The 26,435-nt window shown below is 39.2% G+C and overlaps 1 protein-coding gene across 2 annotated transcripts in view; it reads left to right on the forward strand.

Moving 5' to 3' along the window:
- The window catches only part of LOC135477566 (beta-1,4-N-acetylgalactosaminyltransferase bre-4-like), a 59,003-nt gene that overhangs the window by 25,352 nt on the left and 7,216 nt on the right, over positions 1-26,435 (forward strand). Inside the window, exons 1-3 of one of the 2 annotated variants that reach the window (XM_064757714.1) lie at positions 5,816-6,580; positions 12,076-12,317; positions 23,324-23,511. In XM_064757714.1, the coding sequence (XP_064613784.1) occupies positions 5,830-6,580; positions 12,076-12,317; positions 23,324-23,511 (1,181 nt within the window). In that variant the 5' untranslated portion in view covers positions 5,816-5,829. Of the gene's footprint in view, positions 1-5,815; positions 6,581-12,075; positions 12,318-23,323; positions 23,512-26,435 lie in introns of those variants that run through there. The other variant, XM_064757721.1, reaches the window with a different exon arrangement.

The raw sequence follows: 26,435 nt of genomic DNA on the forward strand, positions 1-26,435 counted from the left end.
TCTGTTTAAACTGGAAAAAACTAGTCACAGTATGCTGTAAAAATATTTAAACTATTTCGTAAAGTCATTTGAACAGTCTGCGTGTTGAACCTAAAGTAAACTGATCAAATGGGGTTTTGGGATTTGACACTAATTATGTGTTGTTAATTTCTTTCTTTCTTTCTTTAGTTGATTGTTTAACGCGGTATTCAAACATTTTCTTCTTATTTAATGACGGTCGGTTTTATGGGAGGACGAAACCGGAGTGCTGGGCGTAAACGACGGAACAGTGTCGATTTACTGAAAATTTTTCCACATGTATGTGACGTACAGATATGCACACCATATTGACTGAATGTAGGTGCTGTTCATGGAAAAGTTTCCTAGATCACGATACGTGTACATGCATTCACGAAATTCAAACTGGGATAACGCTTGTAAAAGAAAAAACCGTTTTCTATGCTTTCATTCTGAATGGTCATCTATGTAGGTTTTGTCAGTAATTCTTTCAGGCATAAAGAGGGCCAAATTCAGACTGTTAACGAAGACAAACTAAATTGGCCATGCAGTGAGCTGAAGTATTTGGTGTTGAACAACTTGTTAACATTACTCGAATGAAGAAACCGACCATTTGGAACGAGAATGTAAATCGGGATGGAAGCAAAGTGTGCTAGCCATATTTCACCATGCACCATAAGAAAACCTTTCAGGCTGTGTGTTCTGTTGTTCATTCCTACCATTATGATGACGTAGGCAAACTGATGACGTAGACAAACCGATGGCTTTGGCAAACTGATGACGTAGTACCCATTCATTGCAAGAGAACAGTGGTCAAATCAGCATGAAACCGAGTCGCCATTGCTTTGGAAAGGGTATCCCATTGTGCACTGATATTTCTGACCGTACTATTTCAGCCGTATGTGACAGGAGATTTATTTTCAGTGGACTTAACTGTAAAAAGCTTAATTACGTAGTATGTGAAACATGCACGATAGTCGCATTGCGCCAGTCTTATAATCATCACCTCATACCAGTGACTGAGACCTGACACATATCTGATAAATGTGATGGGTGAAGTCCGTGAAGAGTATACTCTTGTGTGTGTTTTTTTCTTTTAGAAATGACAAAAGTCTTAATGCATATAGGGTAATATTTTTCATGAATTAATTTATTAATGTATGTCAGATGGATCAACTATAATGGTAAGAAAGTCTCGTTTGTTGTTAAAGAGTAGTCCGGTAGCACGTCATACCGGGGTACTCTAGTCCTAATATAGCCCGCGAACCCATTAACACTGACAGTGCGGTGCTGTCCAGCATGAACGAGCGTCTGTATGGATATATATATATATATATATATATATATATATATATAGCCTGAGCTGTATTAATAGTCTTTTGTGCATATAATAACTATAGAACAGTTTCACGTATTGAGTTTTTTTTTTCTTATTTTCTTATCATTTGATTCATACATTTGATTCACTAGATTTAGATCGTGTGCCGTAAAGCCTATCGTTAATTGTTTTTGTATAGTGACATTTTTTGATTTAGATAGTGGTTTTAGTGCCAATAATCACATTATATCCTGAATATGCAGTACTAAGTAACGCCGGGAGTGTAATGTTTATGTCGCTGAAGACTCCTGAACTTGGGCAACTTCCAATAAGACGGTCTGTAATATATCTGGAAAAATGCAGTATCAAATAACTCCTTTAGCGCATTTCTTAGTGTATTTCTTATACCAAAAAACTCCTGGAATATAACGCTTGTGTTGCTGGCGACTCCTGCACTCGGACGACTTCCAGTTACACCGTGTGTGGAGTTTATGTTGTTACGTGTCACCGACTAAAGGCAATTTTGGTATCCAGTATGGCTGACATTACAGATCGCTGAATATAGGCGACTCTCTAAAAGGAATAGACTATAGTAGTGTGTAACGTTTATTTTGCCGACGACTCCTGTAGTCGGTCGACTTCCAGTTACACAGTGTGTATTATATCCTAAACAATGTAGTACCAAATAACTCATAGAATGTAAGGTTTATGTCAGTGACGACTCCTGCACTCGGACGACTTCCAATTAGACGATGTGTATTATATCCTGTCCTGAACAATGCAGTACCAAATAACTCCTAAAATATAACGTTTGTGTCTCTGACGACTCCTGCACTCGGACGACTTCCAGTTAAGCGATGTGTATTATATCCTAGAAAATGGAGTACCAAATAATTCCTAGAATGTAACTTTTATATCAGTGACGGCTCCAGCACTCGGACGACGTTCAGTAAGACGGTCTGTATTATATCCTGTCCTGAACAACGCAGTATAACGTTTGTGTCTCTGACGACTCCTGCACCCGGACGAATTCCAGATAGACGATGTGTGTTATATCCTAGAAAATGCAGTACCAAATAATTAGCCTAGAAAATGCAGTACCAAATAATTTCTAGAATGTAACGTTTATGTCAGTGACGACCCCAGCGCTCGGACGATTTCCAAAACTCATGTACAGATATGCCTGGTATTAACTGTTTGCAAACTACTCTCTTTTACAATCTCAAGCGGTGTTAGCATGCAACCGTTATCACTTAAAACATAATCAATGCATAATCTAGCGCTTTTTTTTACGGCCTATCTACATTCCTGTGCCCTGAAGTATACGTGCATATGGGGGCACAAAAAACACCACACTCTTTTATGAATTAAGTTCACGTCTTTGATTAAATTTTTTCACTGGTTGAATTAATATTCACAGACGGTGTATGTGTATCCATCTCTAAAGATGAGAGAGGAATTAAAATGGAAAATTTAGCGTGGATATGTTTTTTTTTCAGATACGACTATCGTCACAAGTCACGCTAAAGGTATAAAGGTATCATAAAGGTATACCGTCAGAATACTTATTAAAGAGTGGAAAAAAACATATGTATATAACAGGGCCAAAAATATATTTAAAAAAAGCATTGTCATGTGAGAATATCGTGTCTCGTGTAACCTATCCCTCTGCACATAGTAATCTTAATCTCCTAAAGTAAGCTTTATTCACATCAGCTGTATAGGGATATGCACCTGTGCAATCACGGTCCGATTAATTGCGCATGATCGTTTACTTTTATATTTGAGTAAATTACTTGTTGGTATTTTGTGTTTCTTTTTACTTAATTTGTTGTGGTTTGGTTTGTCGCCACTATAGGGATGCAGTAATGCCGAAGGGACGTTAAGTTGTTTATTATTCATTCCAGGGCTGTAGAGATTAATAGAGACCTTGTCAACTTCTATGCGGTCAAGAGTTTTGCTGTGTTACCTCTATGCGTGATAAAGGTTATTAATTTGTTCGTCTAATTAAGCTCGTCGTAAGCTGGACTTCCCAGGTTCATTCCCGATCGAAGTCAAGGCTGATACTTAATTCGCGATAAGAGGATAGGCTAGGTACATGCATGCCCCAAGGTGGAGTGTCATGTTTGGTGTCATCTGCGTGATTGTGGGACAGGCCTCGCCTAGCAAGGTGGCCGAAATAACCGTTGAAAGCGACTTAAAGCAAGAAATAGAAAATTGTTGTGTTTAAAAGCAGTTAAACTAGATAGTACATGTAAAAATGTAGAATGTCTGCTTTTAAAATTTGTTTTAAGAAAATTTGTTTGGTGGTAAATTAAAACCTCGCTGTGAATACACACGTTTCAAATACACACGTCTCAAATACACGCGTATGAACAGTACTTGGGAGGAACTTGCGCAGTAGTCTTTCGTGCCACTTAGAAGCGTCAACTGTCCAGATGGATCATGGGTAAATTATGTGGTAATGTTGTTTAGATCAAAAGAGCAACGAGATTATGTATTCGTACTCATTTGTTTGTTTATATGGTTTGCTATAATGAAATGAGATGTTTACAAACATGTATGCTTCAATATTTGAAATTCGTTTCCGTTTTTTTTTTGCCTAAATGTTGCTATTTTGCTCATGCCGAAGTGACCGTTTGATATCTCGTACTAGTCTATTATTTTTGCCTACAGTGTGTGTTGGGGTCTTTTTGTATGAGAAAGATGAAAACACTGAATTAACTGTGTTCAGATAGTGAAACTACAAAACTTAAGGTTAATCAGGATGAATGATGACATTTGACGTAATATAAGACTTTGGAAACATCTGGGGTTTTTTATGGGCACATGGCAGATCTGCTGTCGAAACTATGTTATACAGTATGTAGGCGTATACACATGTTTGTGTTTGTGTTTGTATACATACATCCAGTAGCAACTATATTGGTCGCACCTGTTCCTGCGCTACGTCTATAAAACAAAGTCGAATAAAACTTTATCACCCTCCCGCGAAGCTGATATTTGTCTCGGTGGTGACATCTGGTTCACAAATGCAAGTTGAGTAGTGTTGCCTCGTTTGCAAACGTTATCCATATCTCCATGTTACCCGCATCCATATCCCCATGTTACCCGCATGGCTTCGAGCACCCATGAGATAAATAAAGATCACAGATAAATAAATAACAGATAAAAAAAAGTATTGCACCAAGCAAATAACGTGAAACCTAACGTATCATATATTTACAGTTTTAGTATTATTTTACGTTCCTCTCATTGGCGGGAAATGAATAAGTATATGTATATTAGTAAATCTTATTCAGTTATTCATAGCTGATGGCAGAGCTACATGCACTCATGTTCTAATGATCTTCCCATATTGACTATACCTTGTAGCAGATGTCCCGAGATGAACAGCATATGTTTTATATGGATCTGCTACATTTGGTATAATGTAGTATAATGTAGTATACGTTGATACTCAATGACAAGTCTGTTTACAGATGTTTGTGGATGCATTGGCCAGTAATTATTCTTTTATCGTAATATATTTCGGTTAAAAGTATGGACAGACTTCAGATGTGTAAAGCTCACCAATTTTTCTTGATTATGCGAGAAACTGTTGTTTTCTCGTCATTGTCCAGAGTACAGGAAACCTTTTTCTCAGCAGTACTTGAAACCTTTTTCTCAGCAGTACGGGAAACCCTCTTCTGACCACCACATGAAACCTCCTTCTCAGCAGTACAGGAGATTTGTTTTCACGTGAATATCCTCTCTGCATTGTTACGGAATAAATCTCGAAGGAGGCACTGAAATTATATTGCTGCTTGAAGGTGTCCCTTGTAGAATGGAATGCTGCAGCCTTTGATATTTCGAACTTGGCATGTCTGGGGGATGAGATGAATTTTGGCGACCATGCATGGTGACTGTTGTTGACAGGTTTATTGAAAGTGTCCCGTTAATTCAGCTCTGTCTGCGTAAGCCTGTTATGTGCTGCACAGACAAACATGCATCTCATCGATTTACTCTGATCGTCGATTTAGCTACTGCTGGCACAGGGATATGACAAAAGCGTCCAATGGAGTGAGGGGATAAATGCTCGTTTGATTGGCCGCTGCGCTTGGCAGCCACGAAGTCATGGGCCAATTATAGTACTGGGGACTTCCTATATAGGGATGACAGGCGTAGTCAGTCAGTGCGCTGTCATTCAGCCAGTTCAGATTGTCTTGATAATACATGTGAACAAGGGTGAGCAAGCCGGGATAATCACCTAATGTTACAGCCCCCTGTACTGTGCGACATCAGAGTTTTTAACCACAATTGGTTATAAAAGATGGGATGCAAGTGGCAACCTTGTCTGCGGCCATAAAGCGAGTAGAGAAGGCCTTGCTAACGGAGCTATGGTGATCATACGCACAAATCATTTGACGCTTTACTTTGTGGGGTGAACAGGAGAAGACAAATCTGGGATTGATATTTGAGGGAGCGCGAGTTTCGGGCGTTGGCTCGGGAGCAACCAGCGATACCACCCAGAAATGGAAGTTTGTTTAAGTCGGAGCCTCAGCAATGCACGTAAGAAGGTTGGAGGAGACAAACAACGGCAGTTCAGCTGTTGTGCTAAAGCGACCAGTGGGTACATCCCCCGGTTATTCAGTGTCCGTGCGGTGTTGACGCGTTACCTCCCGTTGTTGGCTGTGTTCGGAATATGGCACCTGATGATGACGATTCGCTATCAACAGCAGTGGACAGGTGAGCTACACGCAGTGGTCGGTGAGGCTGCTGAACTTGAAAAATACCAAGCCATCATATCACGGCTGAACAAAGAGAAGCTAAACTTGATGAGGCAGGTGAAGAGAATGTCTCAGGACACCGATCCTGGAATGACCAGTCGTCAGTTCAGCGATGTGGGAAGGTCGATTCTGGCCCTTAAACGAAAACATCGACGAAGCTTTCGTAAAATGATGTTAGAGAAACAGAAAAAGACTTCCAATGAACTCTCAGTGTTGGACAAGATTGTGGAGGAGTTGAAAAAACAAAATATTCCTTCGATAGAGAACTTCACCAAAAATTTCACCAATGAAATCTATGGTTCGAGAATAGCCAAAATAATTCTCGAAGCCTCATCTGCCAATGTTTCAACGTCTTTGACGGATGAAAGCAAACCTGTTAAGTTTGTGTCCAACGCACAGATAACCGAACAGATGACCACAGTTCCAGTCAATAGGAATCTAACAGACACCAGGAGAATTAACTACACTCTGTGTGAATCGACTCCGCCAGTCCTACGTAAGTCACATCGAGGCTTTAAAACCGTGCAAATCATACCCTGTGTATTTATACTTCAGGGGCCAATTTCACAAAAACTCTTATGCAAGGAAATTTTCCTCTATGTAAATATCTTCACCTTATGAAGATACAGCATAGACAACATATGTTTACGAAGACAAGGCTCTGGAGAAAATTTGAAGCGAATGGCCCTTTGGTGTTATCACAAATAATTCTTCGCCATAGATCGGAAATGTAAGATTTTCGAAATACTTATATAGTCTCTCGAATAGCTTCCTAAAGTTATCATTTGTTCGAAATGCCTGTAGTCTTTCAAGATGGTGCCCTTTCTCTTCGTAAGGGAGTCTCTGGAATATAGGTTTCTCAAATTAGAAATTTTCCGACAGGCCCGATTTTTCGTTCAGTTTGGGAAACTATGGAGTTGTTACTCATTTTTCCAGATTGTTTCTCATAGTGCAGGTTTCACTTGCAGTAAATGAACGGTCCGTGAATTGGTACTCGTTTGTTTCATTGGGTATTTTCCCATGGTACCAAACTGCCCTCTCTGCAGCTTATATATTTGTTTGCCAATGGCTGCTTAATTTGTGAACAAGCAATGTGCAGTATTTGTTTTAGTTTGTTATTTTGTCGTATCTGCTGTACTCTATGTGAACTAATACGTCTTGTGTACAGTCCGAGGCTAAAGCTGTTATTATCTCAGAAGATTCCCGTAAAATACATAAGGACCCTCTCTCTCACACACACACTCGTACATATATATGCAAATATTGTAATTAACACACAGGGTATGCGTGTCTGATTCAGTATTTATATAGTGTTCGGCATTTACATAATAGACTTTATAACCGTGACATGATTTCACTCGCTTTGTGAACAGCGTGAAGTTATCATAATAGCGTAATACCATGTCACCTGTAAGGAGAATTGCATGAACTCATAATTTTGTATCTGTTCCCAGCTTTGACATGGAACTCACATGCTTATCTTTTCTTGCATCCCGCATGGTGTTCGTTCTTGTAGCATTGTCCACAATTGGAATACAGCGAATTCAGCAGTGACTGTTTAAGACAGTTGTTTGTATTCAGCGCATGGTTATCGCTATACATGTGTATACTGTATAGTCATAACATCGGTTCTCATACACGCGAAATGCGGTGTACGTCCATCAATTTGTGTTTAAAAATAATCATGTTCATATTTTGGCACCAGGTGGAATATAGCCTCGTTGATAGGAGAAAGACTTATCAACAGTGATGGTGTGTGGTTGTTGTTTGCTTGCTTAGGCGTGAGCGTCGCTGTATTGCACCGAAATAGCTATAATGCTGCTTCACTGAAACGTCATGCAGAGGACACCTACATGGGAATGTTCCCCCCTTTTTACAAGGATGCACTCAACCAACCATCACAATGGGTATAGTGTATGTTCAAAGTCTCTATAATATATATCTTCATATAGTGCTCGGTTAACTCATTCCTCAATGGGAATATCCTCGTGCATTGCTTAACTATACAATTATAGGCTGTATGTTTGTACATTGTATAGTGGACAGTGAGATGCTCCCGTGTCACGAGTGATGTATTGAACTCCTTTAAACTTAAAAACTTTTCTTCGAGAATAAAGAGAACAAACAAAAAAACAAACAAAAAAAAAAAAACAACAAACAAACAGCCGAAACCTGTAAATATCAGGTTTGCTTTCATTTTGGCGTTATGCTGATGATATATATATTTTATAAGCTTTTTTAATTCACGCATTAATGCATAAATATCTACCCGGGGATTGTGTTAAGAGCTTTATGTATACAAAATCCACGTGGACAAGCCGAGTCGACCGCAGAGCTAATTTTATCACAGTTAAAAATACCTCATGGGCTAAAGTATATACAAGCTATCCCATTTATATCACCGTTTAAATATACCGCCAGTAATTCATTCCCTTTGTGTGGATTGAAGCCAAATTGCACGCTAATTTCTGTAGATATATTGTATTTATGCAAATGCTTGTCCAGAATGTGATTTTCATGCATATGCATTTTTTCCGTTTTCATCTTTCATTTTACTTCTCATTCATGGTGAACTACAAAACAAGCCGACTGTATGAATTTTCTTCGAAACACCTATAGGCTTTATCTGTAGTAATGTATGAAGGTATCTGTTCGTAAGCTCGTAATTAATTCTGACGTTTTTACTGGAACTACTTCTGTTCGACATGTTTGGAATATTAATTCCCTGGCCGTTTGTTTTCTAAGTTCGGGTGACAGAGTGCTCCGACAAACTTCGTGACAATTCGTATGGTCCTCATGATTTGCGAAAATGTCTGAGGTGTTCGTTTTCAACATCAGTGTTTTTATGACGTCTTTCCCTAAATCTCTGGATATTATAAAAATAATTAACAAAAAACAGTAAGTTTTAAAATATCATTTGGCGTAAGATTGACCAGATTGAAGTTGGTGTTGTTGGGTTTTTTCCCTCCGTGCCGAAATGGGTGAAATGAAGCTTTTGTATTAACTGGTTATATAAACAGACGAAGACCTTGAAGACGAATTATCACAGTTGGCCGAGCAGTAATGAATACACCGCCTGAGATATCTAGGTGAAAAACATTTTTGTTTTGGTGTAAATTGTAAAATGTAGAACAGTCATCCTGACACGATCGGTTTGTGTGATTTTCATCAGTTCACATGGCTGGGGTATAATTCTTCCAAAGATACAAACCACCATATGACTCAGTTCCGTCTTTTGTACGTAATCAGTTTCAAGGCCATGGGTTTAAAGTCTGAGATACTCTTTAAAACCACATTATAATCTAATCTTCCTTTTAAGTAGTGATTATATGACTGTAATGTAGGCTCGATGATTTGTTTTGCATTTAAAATGGCCAACATCAAAAGTTCTAAGTAGGCACGTGCTGCTTGAGAATGCGCGTTGTCTGAAATTGCGGACTTGACACGAAGTCGTTAAGAAGTACACGAGATTTCTTCTAAACGGGGGGTAACATAGTGGGTTATATATAGCACCACACTAACGTCTGACTGACAATCATATATGTCCTTTAAGTGCACGGGTTTAGCATGCTTATATGTCTGCCTTTGCTGACTTGCAGACGACAGGACAAGATTAAGTGCGGCAAATCAAAAAAACCACAAAAACCGTCATCTTGTAAAGAGTGCGGAGAAATCTGCTTATAGACCCTTACCCTTATAAGGTGTACTAGAGGTATACTTGAGGCACATCAGAGATGTACCATTGGGGTGTAGCATATCTGACTGAGGTGTGCCTAAGGTATACTTGAGGTGTAAGTGAGGTGTATCTGAGGTACTGCCAATTATGCAAATTTGTAGCTCAAGTACACCTAGAGTACACCTCAGTGAAAGTGTAACCTGTAGATAGTAGGTAAACATATGATGTCTGAGGTGTATCTGAGGTTCAACTGAGGTATAGCTGAGGAACGTGCTTATAGGCCAGGTGGATGTATGCTGTTTTCACTTTTATTTGATAGAAAACAATCTCAAATCACTGAAATATTGGCTGTGTAAATTATAGATAAATTTAAGTAAGTTTGTATGTGCATGCTGTACATTGTTTACAGTATCTTTAAATCCCTGCTGACTTACAACAACAACAGTGATGTACATTATCTTCTGTTCAAAATACGCTCAAAAACTATCAAAGCTTCTAAGGTGTATCTGAGGTTCATCATTTACTTTTTTTAACTTTCAAAGTTTCTAAGGCGTACTTGAGGTAGATCTTCTAAGTGTTGATTTTTTCTAAGTTCTTGAGGTACTTCTGGAGTACAGGTATTTGGCTGGGGTGTACTTGAGGTGCAATACACCTCAGATAACATATATTTGGTGTACATCTAATCTATACCTCACACTAAGGTGTATATGAAGCGTACACCCCATATACACCTCCTCTATACCGCATACTGAGGTGTAGACCTCATGTCTGTAAGGTTGCTGTTCCAACCCTTTAATACGTGAGCTGCGTTGGCGAGTCAGTGTTTTTGTTTTGTTCTGTTTTTAACCTGGTGGGGTTTTTTTCTGTAACTGCCCTGTCTATGGGATTATGCTAGAGCCAGCAGTCTATGCACATACATGTATAGTTGTTACATGTAGTTTTAAGTGGCCTGTTAGACATGTATTTGTCGGAAATTATCCATACCACGTTTCGAATGTGACCGTGTGCAAATGAGAGTTTCGTGATAATAGTTCTGATGGTCCATGCCTGCGTGAACACACACACAAACACACACGCACGCACACGCGCATTATTAACTGTTCGCTTTCATCCACATTAAAATGTCAGCCACCTATCCTACATGCCTTCTATTTCGTATCCATTAGGGTCAGATTATATATATATATATATATATATATATATATATATATATATATATATATATATATATATATATATATTATACGACTTAGTTCCCCAGTACAAATCCTGACAGCCCACGCATATAAATGAAGATTGTTAGCACGCATAATGTATGTAATATATTTTCAAGCACAAATGAGATTTAATGCTGATCTTGAAAATCAACCTACTATGCACTGAAAAATATTATACTATTGCATATAGAGAAACATGCTACCGAGGTCAAATCTCCAGGTACATCACGGCAAAATTCTCTATGTGCGTGCGATGCTTCAATTTTGCACGGGTGACGAACCTTAAACTGTTATTCATTCTGAAACAAGATAACTTTCTTTCCTTAGTGTTGTATAGACTAGCTTCAATATCATGCATGAAATATGTACTAGTAAATTACCACATGTAGGGTAGGTGGCTGACATTTCAATTTGGATGAAAGGGAACAGTTAATAATGCAGGGGTATATATATATATATATATATATATATATATATATATATATATATTCTTAATTATCCAGAGTTATCTACAGTTAACCCCACGACAAACCAGTGTATTTTTTTCTGTAAATTATTCAATGTTTATATATAAATGAGACTGTATCCTTCTCTGTCTTTCTCTTTAGATAACTGTTATTTTTATAAATAGTCCGGTAATTTATTTGCTTACACAAGGCTTTTATGCATACCGTTAAATGTAGACAATTGAATAGGACTTCCTTCAGTTCTAATGGGACTGATTTACAAATAGCTTTTATAAATGCAATGAAATGAATACAAGACCTTTGTGTATGTGGAAGGGAACTGTGGTGATGTACATGTACATTCGTATCCTGTGAATCAAACTGCTTGCGTTCATCCTCCCATCGAGTAAGATGTTTTCATTGCCAGCTAATAGGATTCTTCACTGTCGCTGCAATGACCAAAATGACTCTTTAATTTCTCACATTGATCCTTCCATTGAGTAAAACGTTTTTCATTGCTAACTAATAGAATTCTCCACTCTCTGCAATGACCAAAATGATTTTTTATTCTCTCGCTACAATGACCATAAGCTCCTACCCCCTTTATTTTTCCCGTTGTACTCATCAAGACATTTGTTTGTTCTCGTTACAGTGGGTCGTGTGTTCGTAAACTTCAATCATACTCATAATATGACGAGAAAAGACGTGATCAAGCAGCATCCGGACTTAGAGTTTGGCGGCATGTGGCAACCCCCGAACTGCGTGGCCAGGCACCGCGTGGCTATCATCATACCCTACAGAGACCGTGAACAGCATCTCGTCACTCTCCTCTCACATTTACTGCCAATTCTCAAAAGACAAGAGCTCAATTTTCACGTATTCGTCACAGAGCAGGTGAGTTTGTATGTTCGTGGATTTAATAGGCTTTTGCGTCTTCTAATAATTACTGTTTCGAAATGATTCATCCTTTGGCGAGTACCATGACGTTCAGTGAAAACCAAAGAGTATGGTCCATCAGTGTACCTCCACGCTGGGACTGGTTGTCGCCAACATCAAACCAAAATACCCTTGAATCGCGCTTTTACTATTTTTTTTTTATAATAAGTGTTTATATTGTGAAGTGTGCTATGCAATGTCTGGTGTATATAAAGCTTGTTTCATTTTTTATGCATACTAAGGGTCGACTGATCGCGGAAGTCGATGCCTTAACTAGGTACAAGTCTTCTGCACTGAAGCTAACCCATCTCTCCTAACTGTGTACGAGTGGTGTAGGCTTGACGCGCGAAATTTGTACACATGCTGGCAATAGCTTCCATCGGACGCTCTTTATCCTTTGCTCCCACTCCGGATTGTTTGACCTTGGCTTCACCTCGGAAATCTCACGGTGGTTTCCATAAAGGGCTCTGTACAATTTTCTGTGCCCTTAAGAATGCCCGATCCTCTGAGGGGAAAAATTTGGACATGTTTTTATTTTACGTTTTGATTCTCAATTTTCTTATAATTCTTCTCAACTAAAAATGGAAACCAAATTCAAGTTAAATAAATATCTTTAATTTGACAAAATGTATAGCTAGTTGTCAATCAAGGTTGTAGTGTTTTTGTAGTTCCCACTGGTTAGGAGGATGTCTCCTGTTAACATTTTTCTATAAACTGTACACAACTGTTTGTGAAGACCTGTACAGTGTAGACCATGTACTAGTATACAGTGTATACATATGTTGCCTAAAACAGCAGCCTTAATCACCCACCAGGGTACCATTGCTCAGAACTTTAAAGATAAAACACCAATATACGCTGTCATGGAGCCTTATATTTTGTTTCAAAATTTTACACAATTACGGTATATTAACCTATTCACAGTTTGACAGGAGACTGGACAATACCTGTTTGACAACAAAGTGGCAAACAAATCATTTATGCAGTTTGTCACACATGCATGAGGTTCGTTGATATTTTGTTTAGTTTCTCCCTTTCTGTTTTTGAGACAGTCATATGGTGGTTCTTTAGTGACCATCCCAAAGATTCCTTCCTAATATAGGGTCAGAGGTCTATTAAGTGACCAGTCCTAACATGGAGGGGATTCTACAGTACCTATATGATATAGGGTATAAAAATGACCAGCCCCAGCGTGGAGGTGATTCTGTGGTATTTACATGAGAAATGAGAATGACGTTCTCTACGTGAAGGTGATTCTACAGTATCTATATGGGCTATAAATATGACCAGGTATTATTTGCATAAGAAATTAGAATGACTAGTCGTGACGTGGAGGTGGTTCTGCAGTATAGGTTATAAAAATAACCAGCCCCCTGGTGGAGGTGATAAAGTAATTATTTCAGCTCTTCCGCAAGAGGAATATTATCACGTAGTATTTTCACGAGAACTTAAAATGACCAGTCCTCACGTGGCGGTGATTCTGTAGTATTTTCATACGACATTAGGATGACCAGTCCTCAGATGGAGGTGATTCTGTGGTATTTACAGGGGAAATGACAATGTCCAGTCCCCACGTGGGTGTGGCCCTGTAATGTGTATATGTGCCATAAGTATGACCAGCCCCAGCACAGAGGTTATTCTGTGTTATTTACATAAAATATTTGAATGACCAGTTCGGGCGTGGAGGTGGTTCTGTAGTATGTGAATGGGCTAGAAGAATGACCAGCCCCAGTGTGGAGACGATGCTGTAGTATTTACATGAGAGAGCAGAATGACCAGTCCTCATGCGAAGGTGGTTCTGTACTGTCTATATAGCCAATAAAAACGACCAGCCCCAGCGTGGGCGATTCAGTAGTACTTACGTAAGAAAGTAGAATAATTATTCCCAACGTGGAGGTGATTCTGTAGCATCTATATAGGCTTAAAGAACGACCAGCCCCATTGTAGAGAGATATCTCAGCGGTGTATATAGTCTTTAAGAATGACCAATCCGAACTTGTAACTATTTGTAGAGACTTGACCCAGTAAAGTTTCAGAGATTTGTTTTCTATCGGTATATATTGCATACATCACAAAAGCAACTCCAAAATTTAATAAATAATTAATGACTTATAAACGATTGTTTATTTGTTTACACAAAATGTAATGCATAAAGGCAACGTTTAGTGTATTTTGGTTTGATATTGGCGATAACCAGTCCCAACGTGGAGCAGTCCCAGCGTGCAGCAGTCCCAGGGTGGAGGTGCACTGATGGGTACTGTTGGACGCATCTACAGACCTGGCTCACAACAGCGTTTTTTTTATTCGAACACTGTAGTTGAGGATTAACAATCAGTTGATATCGTCGAAGGGGTTGTTGTTTTCTGTAGAATCAGTCCCCAATCGTGCCATACCGTTTATTAAAAGTCCTGATAAATCGATCTTAGTTTGATAAAATTCACACGCTTGGCTGTCGACATTCCGCTGAATCAAGATTTCAGCCTGTTATTCTCACACGAACTGTCGACCTCACGACTAATATTCTCTCGCAAACTTTCGACTGAACACCTATTAGTCACTGACGAAATGTTGACCTTACGCCCATAAATCAATCTCAAAATGTCGACTTAACGTCTATTATTCGCTCGCTAAATGTCGAACTAACGCCTATTATTCGCTCGCTAAATGTCGAACTAACGCCTATTATTCGATCTCAAAATCTAAACCTAACACCTATTATTCGATCCCAATATGTAGACCTAACGCCTATTATTCGATCTCAAAATGTCGAGCTAACGCCTATTATTCGCTCGCGAAATGTTGACTCAACCCCTATTATTCGATCTTAAACTGTCGACCGAACGCCTGTATAATAGGATACTGTCCAACCATATTTAAACATTCTCTCTCTCAGAAAAGCTTCTATCATACTATTTACGCTACAGTTTTACACTGACATACACCCTAATATAGTCTGTGTTTTGTTGGTTGCATGTATTTACAGGAAGTTGAAAACGCGGGTTGTGTGCTTATTGATAGGATATGAAATTAATCAAAGGTTCAATGTTGGGTAAAATGATTTTGTTAAGAGGTCGCGAGAGCACATTTTATCGTGCTTCCCTCCATGCAACACGAGTATTCATATTACTTCCAAGAGACATTACTTACGGCTTGGGTATATCTTATATATGTAAAGGCCTATTACAACCTGTCCTAATGGAAAACGAAGCTATTATGGCAATAAACGTATCACATGTAGACGTTTTCGAACACAACACCATGCATACTTTTATGTAAGTAATATTTTTGCCACACACACACACACACACACACACACACACACACATATATATATATATATATATATATATATATATATATATATATATATATATATTGTTAGTTATTCCGTTGTAATGAGGCCACCACATGATCGTTTCATGTTATATTTCTATGGGTGTTTCACGTGAGCTGGTCATAAATGTAGCATTAGGAACCACCGAGCATTCACTTGTTTTGTTTGTAGTACTTTTTATGCGTCACACACAGAGGACCCATGCAGACCTCACGATTTCAGTTGTACATTGTCATTTCTGCGATGGTTTAATATAATGTATACAGCATACACCATGTTTTTATCACCGAAGTTTTTCTTGTTTTGGTTGGGGGCTTTACGCTACGAGAATGTTTTACTTATACGGCCAGCATTGTAGTGGTAAGATATCCGAAGTAAGTAATTATCATGTCAGCGCCTATAGTACTCTTCACGTCAGATCTCGCAACAAGGCTTGTGATCTCGCAGCCATGTGATTATCATACCATTCCGGGGTTGCGGCAGTTAGTTTTGTAAACATGGCAATCAGAGTCGCCGGGGGCACACAATGAGGTCATGCCGCTGATAAGTCATTTCCTTGTAATGGAGTACTTCCTGTTTGCATCGGTCAGCTTATGTAAGCTCCCCTCCCCCGCCCCCCCTCACCCGACGTGTGAAGTGTTCAGATGCCGGGTCTAGAAATAATTATATTTAGCACAAGTCGCCTTGTATTTTTAATTAATGCGCCTGATGTGGTGATTTTTCGCAGCAGATACAGTTATTTTTACGCAGAGATTCCCGTTTGGAGATTATGTTTTGCTTTCGGCAGCAAAAAATAACCGTCCAAGGTACATTTACACACTACTGAAACTTGCATAGGCGTAATTATAAATACGGAACACTACAAAATTATGATTTATCTGCACATATATGTTATGTTTCCGCATGCCAGGTAAGCGATAACCGTGCATTTGGAATTAGAGTTCTGAAGGATCCAGATGTTGTGAACCTCAAGATAAGGATCAAGAAGAGAAATAAGCAGTTACATACTTCCTGATGTTGAAGATCATGCCCAGGTCAGGTCAGGTCATACCAAAGACTTTAAAAATGGTACTTGTTGCTGCTTGCTTGGCGCTCAGAACTGAGAAGAAGCAAGAAAGCAGGACTGGTTGACCAGGTATCAGTATAACGTGCTTGGGTAGGGTGTCATGATAAGTCAGCGGCGGCGGCACTTTGTCGGAATGGACTCGCCGTACTACAAGAAGACACAATATATATGTACACACACGTAATGACTCCTCGTCGTCATATCACTGAAAAATTGTTAAGTACGACGTTAAATCCCAAGCATACATCCTGATGATGTTAATATTTGCTTGTTTTATGAAATTAGTTACGAATTTCAACGAGACGTCATATAGTTTTATTTCAAAGCGGGTGACTTTGTGTTCTGTAGATTGTAGTTCAGCGTCCTTAGATAACAGTTATGAAACTCACGTGAATTTCATTTTCGGTATTCCTGTTCACACATCACTTGGCAAAAGTTTCCAGAACTTTATGAAACAAAAGCCTTATGACATTGTGATCTATTACAGATAGGCAGCGAATGACCTCTTGCTGATTGTGCAAACTAATGGCTTTGACCAGAACTGCATCATCCATTGACCAATGAATTATCAGATTGAAATTTTTTGCCCCCGGTAAAAATGGCTTAAAAGCTATGTTCACTGATCCCAAATGTTCTCACGACACATTTGCGTAAATTCTTGAAATTAATATCTTAACAGCATCGATTAAACGAGGGAATAATGATAATATATTGGAAAGCTGCATGCAATTTGGCTGTATTGAGGTGAAGTAAAGCTGTAAAATTGATTATACGAATGGATTACCTGTGACCCTGAAATGCTTATACGAAAGGCTGTATATGGCTACCAGCAGTTTGAGAGGCTGCAATCACTGGTTATAACTCAGATAACTAACGAATCTTTAAGTCGACTGTCAGTGGCTGGAAATCGATAGCCATAGCACTTTATTTCTTGTTTTTCGTCGTGCTTTCTTGAACTATCAAAGGAAAAACATGTCCTTGATGGATGCCATTATCTAAATATACAAGTTTTTGCGTGCGAGTTTCGTCTCCTTCAAGCCAAGGTTTAATCGCCAGCACGACATTCCGTCTGGAAATGAGGCGAAAGAGGACCGCCTAATGGTTATTGGTATGGGAAGTTCGACGCCCAGTTCTCTGATAACTTTGAACCATTCGATTACAACAGCCGCTCCTAGGAAAAAGGCAATCGAGGAAATGCATCATCAGTTTCCACAAGCCGTATTTTCAAGCGGTTTTGCGGGGACTGGAGAACCGGTTATTTCAGACCGTGGGGCAGCTTGAAGAGCGCCTATCTCTTCATGAAAGCTTTTGAATTAAGAGTCTCGTCCGAGATACCAACCAATCGTGGACATCCAGACTCTATTTTGTCAACCAGCCCTTCTCCCAGTGGCGAATTATCCCAGGCTGGCTGGCTATTTCGTAATTGCCCAGAGGTGTTTTCTCGAACCTCGATTACCGTCACAACCACGAGAACCCAGACTGGTTGCCCGGCCATTTTATGGAAGACGAATCGCACCATTGATCCTTCGATGCAAGTATAATCCCGCCACGTTGTGTTCCAGGCCTTTGCAAAAGCCAAAACGAACGTGAAACGGCTGGCATAGAGCGACTTTTACCATCGGTTAACCTTATAGATGGCAATAGGTTGTGACGCGAGAAGGTTAGTCTGGCATCACGCTTTTCTTTCGCTAACGTAATAAAAGCGCCCAAGGTCTCACATTCCATTGTTATTATGTCCGAGAGCATTTTCATCAGCTGACGGGACAGATAAGACGGAATGTGCGACGGCGCTAGGAATAGTTATTTAGAATCGACGGCCCTTGGGAGGGACTTTTATTGATAAGTAAAGTTTGCACAGCTCTGTGACGTAATTGGGAATAACTGTATTTGATCGCTCCAGACTTTGTTTGTGCAACATCAACCCCACTTACCTCATTCATTCTCCACCCTTTAATCAATGCTGACAAAAATTTTCTACGTGAGAGTTGGTTATTGGGCGCTGTGAGTTCATGTGTCCAGGGAGATATATCCGTCCGAACCAAAAAGATTTAGGATAACGCATCTTCGGTGGGTATCGTTACCACTGTCTGAACACAAAGCAAATCTATGCTTCTGATAAGGCTATATACAAAACATTCGTATTGTATAGATGAAATTACAGCTGGCTCCCAAAAAAATACATCTGTGTCGACGATCTAAATTTTTGGTAATGTATACAGTCCATGATGCTTCTTATCTCTTGCCAAAGACATGTTTTCGTTTTGTAATTTTACACAGGGCTATAGGTCTTGCTTTATGTCTGTAATCGTATTGTGTACGTGTGGTGGGTGGGGGGGGGACGCCATTTTGGCATTGGAATGCGATTTGCTTCAGCACCGGCCAACGTGAAGAAGCCTAAAGCCAGTTCTTAATGGCAAGTTTTTGGATAAATCGGAGATATTCTACCTGTGGCCGCTGAATATGGTACATTTTGGAAAGAATTCGAAGTCTGTTCCTTAAAACGTGAAGACGTCTTCAGTGCGGGAGACGATTATGTTTCTTACTAAAAGGTCGCATCAGCCAGAGTGTGACCTTGATCCGGACGACCTTGTCGATCTTACTTGGAATTAGTAATGACAAATATCCATTATCTCTAACAAGCCAAGCTCTGTTCTTGTAGCCGCTGTAAGATCGTATCCAACCTGTCTCGGATGTCTATACTGGTGCTTAAATAAACAGTCTGATACCACAATAAAGATCGTCTGTTCACTCCCGAACCACCGTCTGATGAAACCCTGTTATCTTACTCTCAACGCGGACGTTGCCGGCTGTAATTTGTACCCGCTTTCTCAACGTGATTACCCGTGTTATATCCGTCCGCGCCGGCGTTTTACCAGAGTTGACGTTGGTTTAATGAGGAATACTAACAAAGGCGATGTGTGGCTTGGTTGCCCGTATTGGTGTGTGGTCAGTTGGTCGGATTTCCTAATCCTGCCAATCCAGATATAAACCCAGTCCTATACTATATAAAAGTATGGACTACAAAGTAGAGAGTAAAGCCAGAGCCGCGAATACAGTGTGATATAGCTGGCAAATGGTCAGACGTAACCGGTGAAATATGGTTATGTTAATTGCAATTTATGCAATTCACTAGTCTAAAATTACTCAGCGTGAAGTGTTGTAAACAATAACAAAACAGCGGGTTTTTCGTTTATTCCCCATTAAACCTAAAAAATATTGCTGTCAATGCTTAAATATACTATACCCATTCTCGCCATTTTACCGGTGCCTGCTATGTTTCCATTGACACATTTGAGTCGGTTATACATTCTGAGAAATTATTTGCCATGGGACATGGAGTTCAGTTACTTGAGTGAAGACAACACAGTCTATCTTAAGAAAACATCTGCCAGAAAAACGCTCAAGAACACCATTTCAGGTAAAGAAGGAATAATATAGTATAAATGACTATAAATGATTTGCTTTATCTGAAGCAAATGCAATTTTCATTCGAAATCGTCACCCAATTCCATGAGATATGGCTACGTTAATTGAAGGAGATTATTTTGCTCAAGGGTATTGTTTGTCATATTATTGTCCCATGATCTCTCTACACTCTCTCCTATAGTCTCCTCGCCATAATCCAGGTGTTGTCCTTCCAGCCGTAGAAACGGCTGCTGCTTTCCTTAGCGTTATATCATTCTAGTCCATATTTGTTTAGCCATCACTTGAGAACCTCCGTATTGCGTAGGCCTTTAATATGGTAATGGCTAAAAAAGGTTAAGTTTCTCGGAAAATTGTTCGCTCCGTTGAAACACATATTATCCTCTGAGTGGTTTCTCTTTGTGATCAGATATGTTTTTAGACAGCAGTATGTTGTCTGCTCCTGTGCATTAGTGTTATGTTTGCGATAGCTATATGTGTGTTATTGAGTACAGCTGTAAGCTCTTCAATTAAATAATTAAATAAATGAGCACGGTTACATAGTATGCAGTCAGACGTTGCTTCTTATTTGAGTGAGGCTCTGATACGGACATTTTTTCGGTAGACATTCTGACATTTATTTCTGTTATTGTTAGATTGAGTTTAGTATGAAAACCCGGGGAGCACATGTCTGCCACATGCCAGACATACAGCACTGGCATTTATTGTGGTTGACCCAGTGAATCTTTCAGAATAGGCAGGGTGACTGGAGCGATAACCCCTGCACTCACGAGACCCCCCGACCCTCACTCACTGTGATCCCGCCTCAATTACCAACGCTATCGGCCGCTATTTAGGGAGTTGACGTTTTGTTTGTCATCGAGAATATTTTGATATCCAAATTAGTGCTCAATTCACGTTAAGGAATGCAAGCCTGTAAACAAAGAGCCGCGGATTTGTGAGGCTCTCATCCTGTGAAATCTTAAACGTCGACAGAAATGTGTCGCCAGACATATATTTCGATGAATTTTCAGCGGTGGACTTCACAATGGAAGATTTGAGAAAATATGTAAAGCGTGTAAAAAGTAGTTAAAGACCTGTCAGTTACGGTCATTAGATGGAATGTTCTTGATAGAATACTATCTCCAAATGTACAGCTGTCGTCGCAAGACTTATTGCATGTTTTTGCTCATTTAACAGAAGGTCTAATGTAACATAAAGATTTTCCATATAAAAAATTAGTAGGCATAGGTGAACTACGGCTTTAAAATGTTATTGTTGCTGTATGCTGACGACAGCGTGTTTACAGAAACGTGCAACAAGGTCCATGGGCCCTATCCCTATCAGTTTATCGATGTAGGTTGTATGTAAGGGAGTCCTTCTGTATAAATATGAGAATTGTATGAGAACAACAACAAAAAAAAAAAGATAAAAATACCGACAAAAGAAATTCGGATGAGACTTATTAGCTCGTCTTGTAATTATTTCTCTTGAAATCGGAACTATATATAGATCATTTGTAGAATAAGCTTTCTCACGCGTGCAACATTTTGTCATTATTGGTTGTGTGAAACAAGTATACCGTGTTGTTAACTGGGTGGAGTAGTCACTCGTTGACGTCCGGAATTGCTCTCTGGAAGAACAGCGAGCTACACCGTCAAGGTATATGCACACATTGACAAAAGGACAACGCCCTTGCGTTTCTGGACGAAAAACAGCTTTGATTGTTTCCCTGATGTGTTCACATCCTGTGTGTTAAGAGGAAATCTTGACTAACACTTTGTCCTCGTAGAACAACAGTCATACTCCGAACTATGGGTCCGATTCTTATTACTGACTAAATAACGGACTTGTAGTGCTTTTTCATTTGTAGAATTTGCGCAGTAATTAGGTCTTCATGCAGTCGGTTGGATAGTTTCTTCAAGGCTTCAGAGTTTATGATTCAAATACTTTTATGTACAATACTGAAAAGCTATTTGTGTTCGCATTTTTCGCCATAATAGCATGTTACAGTCGCATCTGCCCCTGAATAACGTGTTCTAGCCCTATCTGCGGTATAATAACGTGTTCCAGTCGTATTTGCCGCTGAATATAACGTGTTCTAGTGCCATCTGCGGTGTGATAATGTGCTCCAGTCGCACCTGCGGTGAAATAACGTGTTGCAGTCGCACCTGCGGTGAAATAACGTGTTGCAGTCGCATCTGCCGCTGAATGACGTGTTCTAGTCCCATCTTCCCCTGAATGACGCGTTCTAGTTCCATCTGCGGTGTAATAACGTGTTCCAGTCACATCTGCCCTTGAATGACGTGTTCTAGTCCCATGTGCGGTGTAATAACGTGTTCCAGTCGCACCTGCCCCTGAATAACGTTTTCCAGTCCCATGTTTCCGTGTTTGACACTCCATATGGCTTTCCGCTAGGATTTCTCCCAAAATTACATAGGTCAGGTATGAGTGAAACATTGTTGTTTCACATAAAAGCACTCATCGAACAAGCAAATAAAAGCAATCAATACATTATGCATATGATAATGTGTGTTGTAAACACCTGTGTTGTATGAACACAAACTTGCGTTCTTTTCAACAAAAGTCTTGTCATAGTTGAACAGCTCTATCTTGTGTTGAATCAACACGAGGTCGTGTTGAAACAGTTGAACACAAGATTCGTTGGATGTACACAACACCGTACACAATACCTGTTGCGGAATACACAAGCTTTTGTTGTATTACATAAATTACCTCATTGTGGTTCAGCACAAGTTTGTCTTGAACTATTTTATAACACGAACATGTGTACTTCACACTTATTTAACGACTGTTTGTGCTGGGGTTGAATGAAAACAACACCAGTTGTTGTGTTAGATTTCAACACAACCGTTTTTTGTGTGTACTTAATTACTATCTTCTGTACTGGTAATAAATGTTTTGAATAAGAACTTGCGTAATAAAATGAAAAGATAAGGTGGTGTTGCATAATTTTAGTAAAAGTCGGTATCAATAGTCAGTGCTCTGCAAGAATCATGAATTTCGATTGGACACATGTTTTGTTTTTTACGTCCTTTCGTTTTGGAAATACCATTTACTAGTTCGCATTCTTTCCACGTTTATGTTGTTCCTCTTTAAAAAACGAATTTATACGAATCCCATTTCTCTGATTGTTTTCAGACGGGAAACGATACGTTCAACAAGGCTCGGATCATGAACGCCGCTTTTAAAGAAGCCATCAAGATGTATGACTTTCAGTGTTTTGTCTTTCACGACGTAGATCTCATTCCAGAAGACGACCGCAATATGTATTCTTGCCCTGTCCAACCACGTCACATGTCAGTAGCTATCGACGAGATGGGGTACAGGTAAGAGTTTTCTCAGTGTCTCCAAAATTTTTCTTACGGTTTTGTTATTGGGTACAACAAGCTGAATCAGAGGTACCACCAGTGCCAGAGAACTATAACGATTTTGCGCTGGTTGCCACAAGCTAAATTAGAGCTCTAAATGTGGCACTACATCGCTTCCAGGAATTAAACAGAGCTGTAATATGTTCTGTACAGAGTGTAAGAAGCTAAATAAGGGGCTCATTCTACAAAGCAAACTGTGTCTGGCGCATTTTCCATGACATACAGTGTATCTGGACTTGACACCGAGTACAATGAGTAATATTAAAGCCAGCTGTTTGACACGTAGTACCACAAGTAAAACCACGGTTAACAGTTTGCTACAGGGAACCAGGAGTAAAATCAGAGCTGATGACTTGGTGCTGGATGCTACAAATAGAACAAGTATCCACAGTTTGCTACAGGGCACCAAGAGTAAACCTATAGAGCTAACGGGCGGTTAGTGAGTACCCCACAAACGCATAAACATAATATAGGGCACTACTAGCTAAGCCAGAGCACTCACGATTTGTGTCAAGGTGACACCAGTAAAACAGCGCAGTGTGAATCACTAGAGGCAAGGTACGGATTAGCCTTTACACGTTCTTCTGCTTTGTGCCATCATTTGACTACAGTAACACTTCATTTTAGCCATCATTAAGACGAAATTGATCACACAATGAAACATAATTTCAGTACTTTAATATATGTTAAAATCGATTAACACCACCTTTTAGTGTTTCCTCAAGCTGCAGTATACCTCGCTTTTGTGGCTGTTCTCTTTAGGAAAAAGTTTTATTATCCTCTGTTATCCAGGATTGTGTGTATTTGTGAGTGAATAGGAACTGAATGGAAGCCACAGAAACAACGGTTAGAAACCCTGGCACACGTAATGAATTGTAAAGTGGTATGCGGTTAAGTTAAAACGTTCATCATTTACCTTTCTGTTGACGAATTTGTTTCATTAGTTGTATTACTTTTGCTTATTTTTTTTTCTAACTTTTATTGATTGTTTACCTGGTATTTGTTCTGATTTTGTTCTTTGTGTTTCTTTCTTGGCAATCTACCATTTGTCTTCTCTATCATCAACAGTAGTTGCGTCGGAACCAACTATCAACCCAAATCAATATATGTTGTGGAAAATGTTTTTGGAGCTATGTTAGGCATTCCGTAACAAATTGAAATGAACAATTTTGACTTACCCATATGCGATAGGATATTTTATGCTTATATATATATATATATATATATAAGTATATGTAGTCGTTTAAGCAAGATATCGTATTGTCTCAGTATATACGCCCGTGTTCGTTTATTCAGACCAACTTGTGTCTCAATATCCAGTAATATTATTTGTAATACCTGTATCTAGTATAAATATATATATGGATACGTTTTGCGTTGTGTGATTAGAAAATTGTATTGGAGTTTGTACAACCAAACAACCGTACGACACAAACATAATTTATGTAACATTTGATATGAATTCCTCATATCTCCTTCGCATTGTTCGTGTTTGACCTTCCTGGTATAAAAATAGCTGCCTGCTAATGATGATGTGAAAATTAGACGGCTGAATACTTAACATAATACGTCTGAGTCTGACTATAATGGTCGCGTAAATTCCTACTGTGTTTATGACACATGTCTATTATTGTAAACGCCACATTTTGATTGAATTTAATCCATAGGACACTTTCATTCTCAGATATTCACATCTGACCTTTAACACTATACAGGGGTGTGTTTGCGGCTTTCTGCCAAAGTTTTGGTTGTATTTTTCAGTGATATTTTCTTTGTCCCTATAGTGTGTTTCGTGAACTTTATTACATAACGTCAGAGCAATCGCGGACCAGAAATTTATATGTTGCATGCATCCAGTAAAGTGAATGGACACTTGGTAATAACAATTTTTCGTCCATACGCGTACAACAGATGATGTTACGTTTAACCATGATCGTGCTCATTGCATTTTAGACTCGAGAATAGCAACGTGATGTTCATCCTTCGTGCTTAAAATCAAATTTAATCACTGATTTGGCTCACATGTATTCCTGAAAGCAAACACCAAAACGGAGCTAAGATCATATTGTCGATATTTTCACATTCAGTGGTTGAATTAATAAATCGCCACCGTATAGGGAACTGGTTGCGAAACCAAGATGTCCTTAATTGCTGACATTGCCATTGAAATGGAAAGAAAACAAACCTCTTCTATTTTATGTCCTGTATGACCGCTCGCCACATCTTTGAAATTTTACAAATTACCGGCTTCTGTTTGTCATATAAAAAGTCCCATTTTTTTAACTACATTATTTTTTACGCTCATTGCGTGCATGTATATCATATATATACAGGCATCTCGGTGCATGACTTATGCTTGACCCAAGCTGACTTTTCCTGAATCATACACCTTCACCCTGCGTGAAACGTAAATATCGACATTGTGTTGAAAGTCGCTGAAGACAAACTGGCAGAATAACAACAGTCCACCTGTCACGTATCAGGATACACAGAGCCGTGGAGTGGTATCGTATGGCCATGGTTTTTGCCTCGACTTTTCCCACAAGCCTTGTCTCTCCTTACTCAGACATTTCGGAAATTCGACAGGGTTTTTGGTTTTGTTGCCAACACGTTTTCGATTTCCTCACACCAGCCTGTTGTTGAGGAAATGTGGGGGCTGAGTGATTGAACTATGTTGTTTGACTCATACATTATCGGGCTGATTGCCTTGTGGCCAGAGATTTTAAGCCGTGTAGGTTTTGACCTTGACTCTCAAACTCACGTATATATAAACTAATATATGTATATAGTGTACATATTAGTGGATTCCCACATACCACTTATGACAAACTGACTGTGGAAACAAATCTGTTTAATTGACAGAGTACTATGTTTTGTAAGAG

Source organism: Liolophura sinensis, chromosome 1, assembly GCF_032854445.1.
Source record: "Liolophura sinensis isolate JHLJ2023 chromosome 1, CUHK_Ljap_v2, whole genome shotgun sequence".
NCBI lineage: Eukaryota > Metazoa > Mollusca > Polyplacophora > Chitonida > Chitonidae > Liolophura > Liolophura sinensis.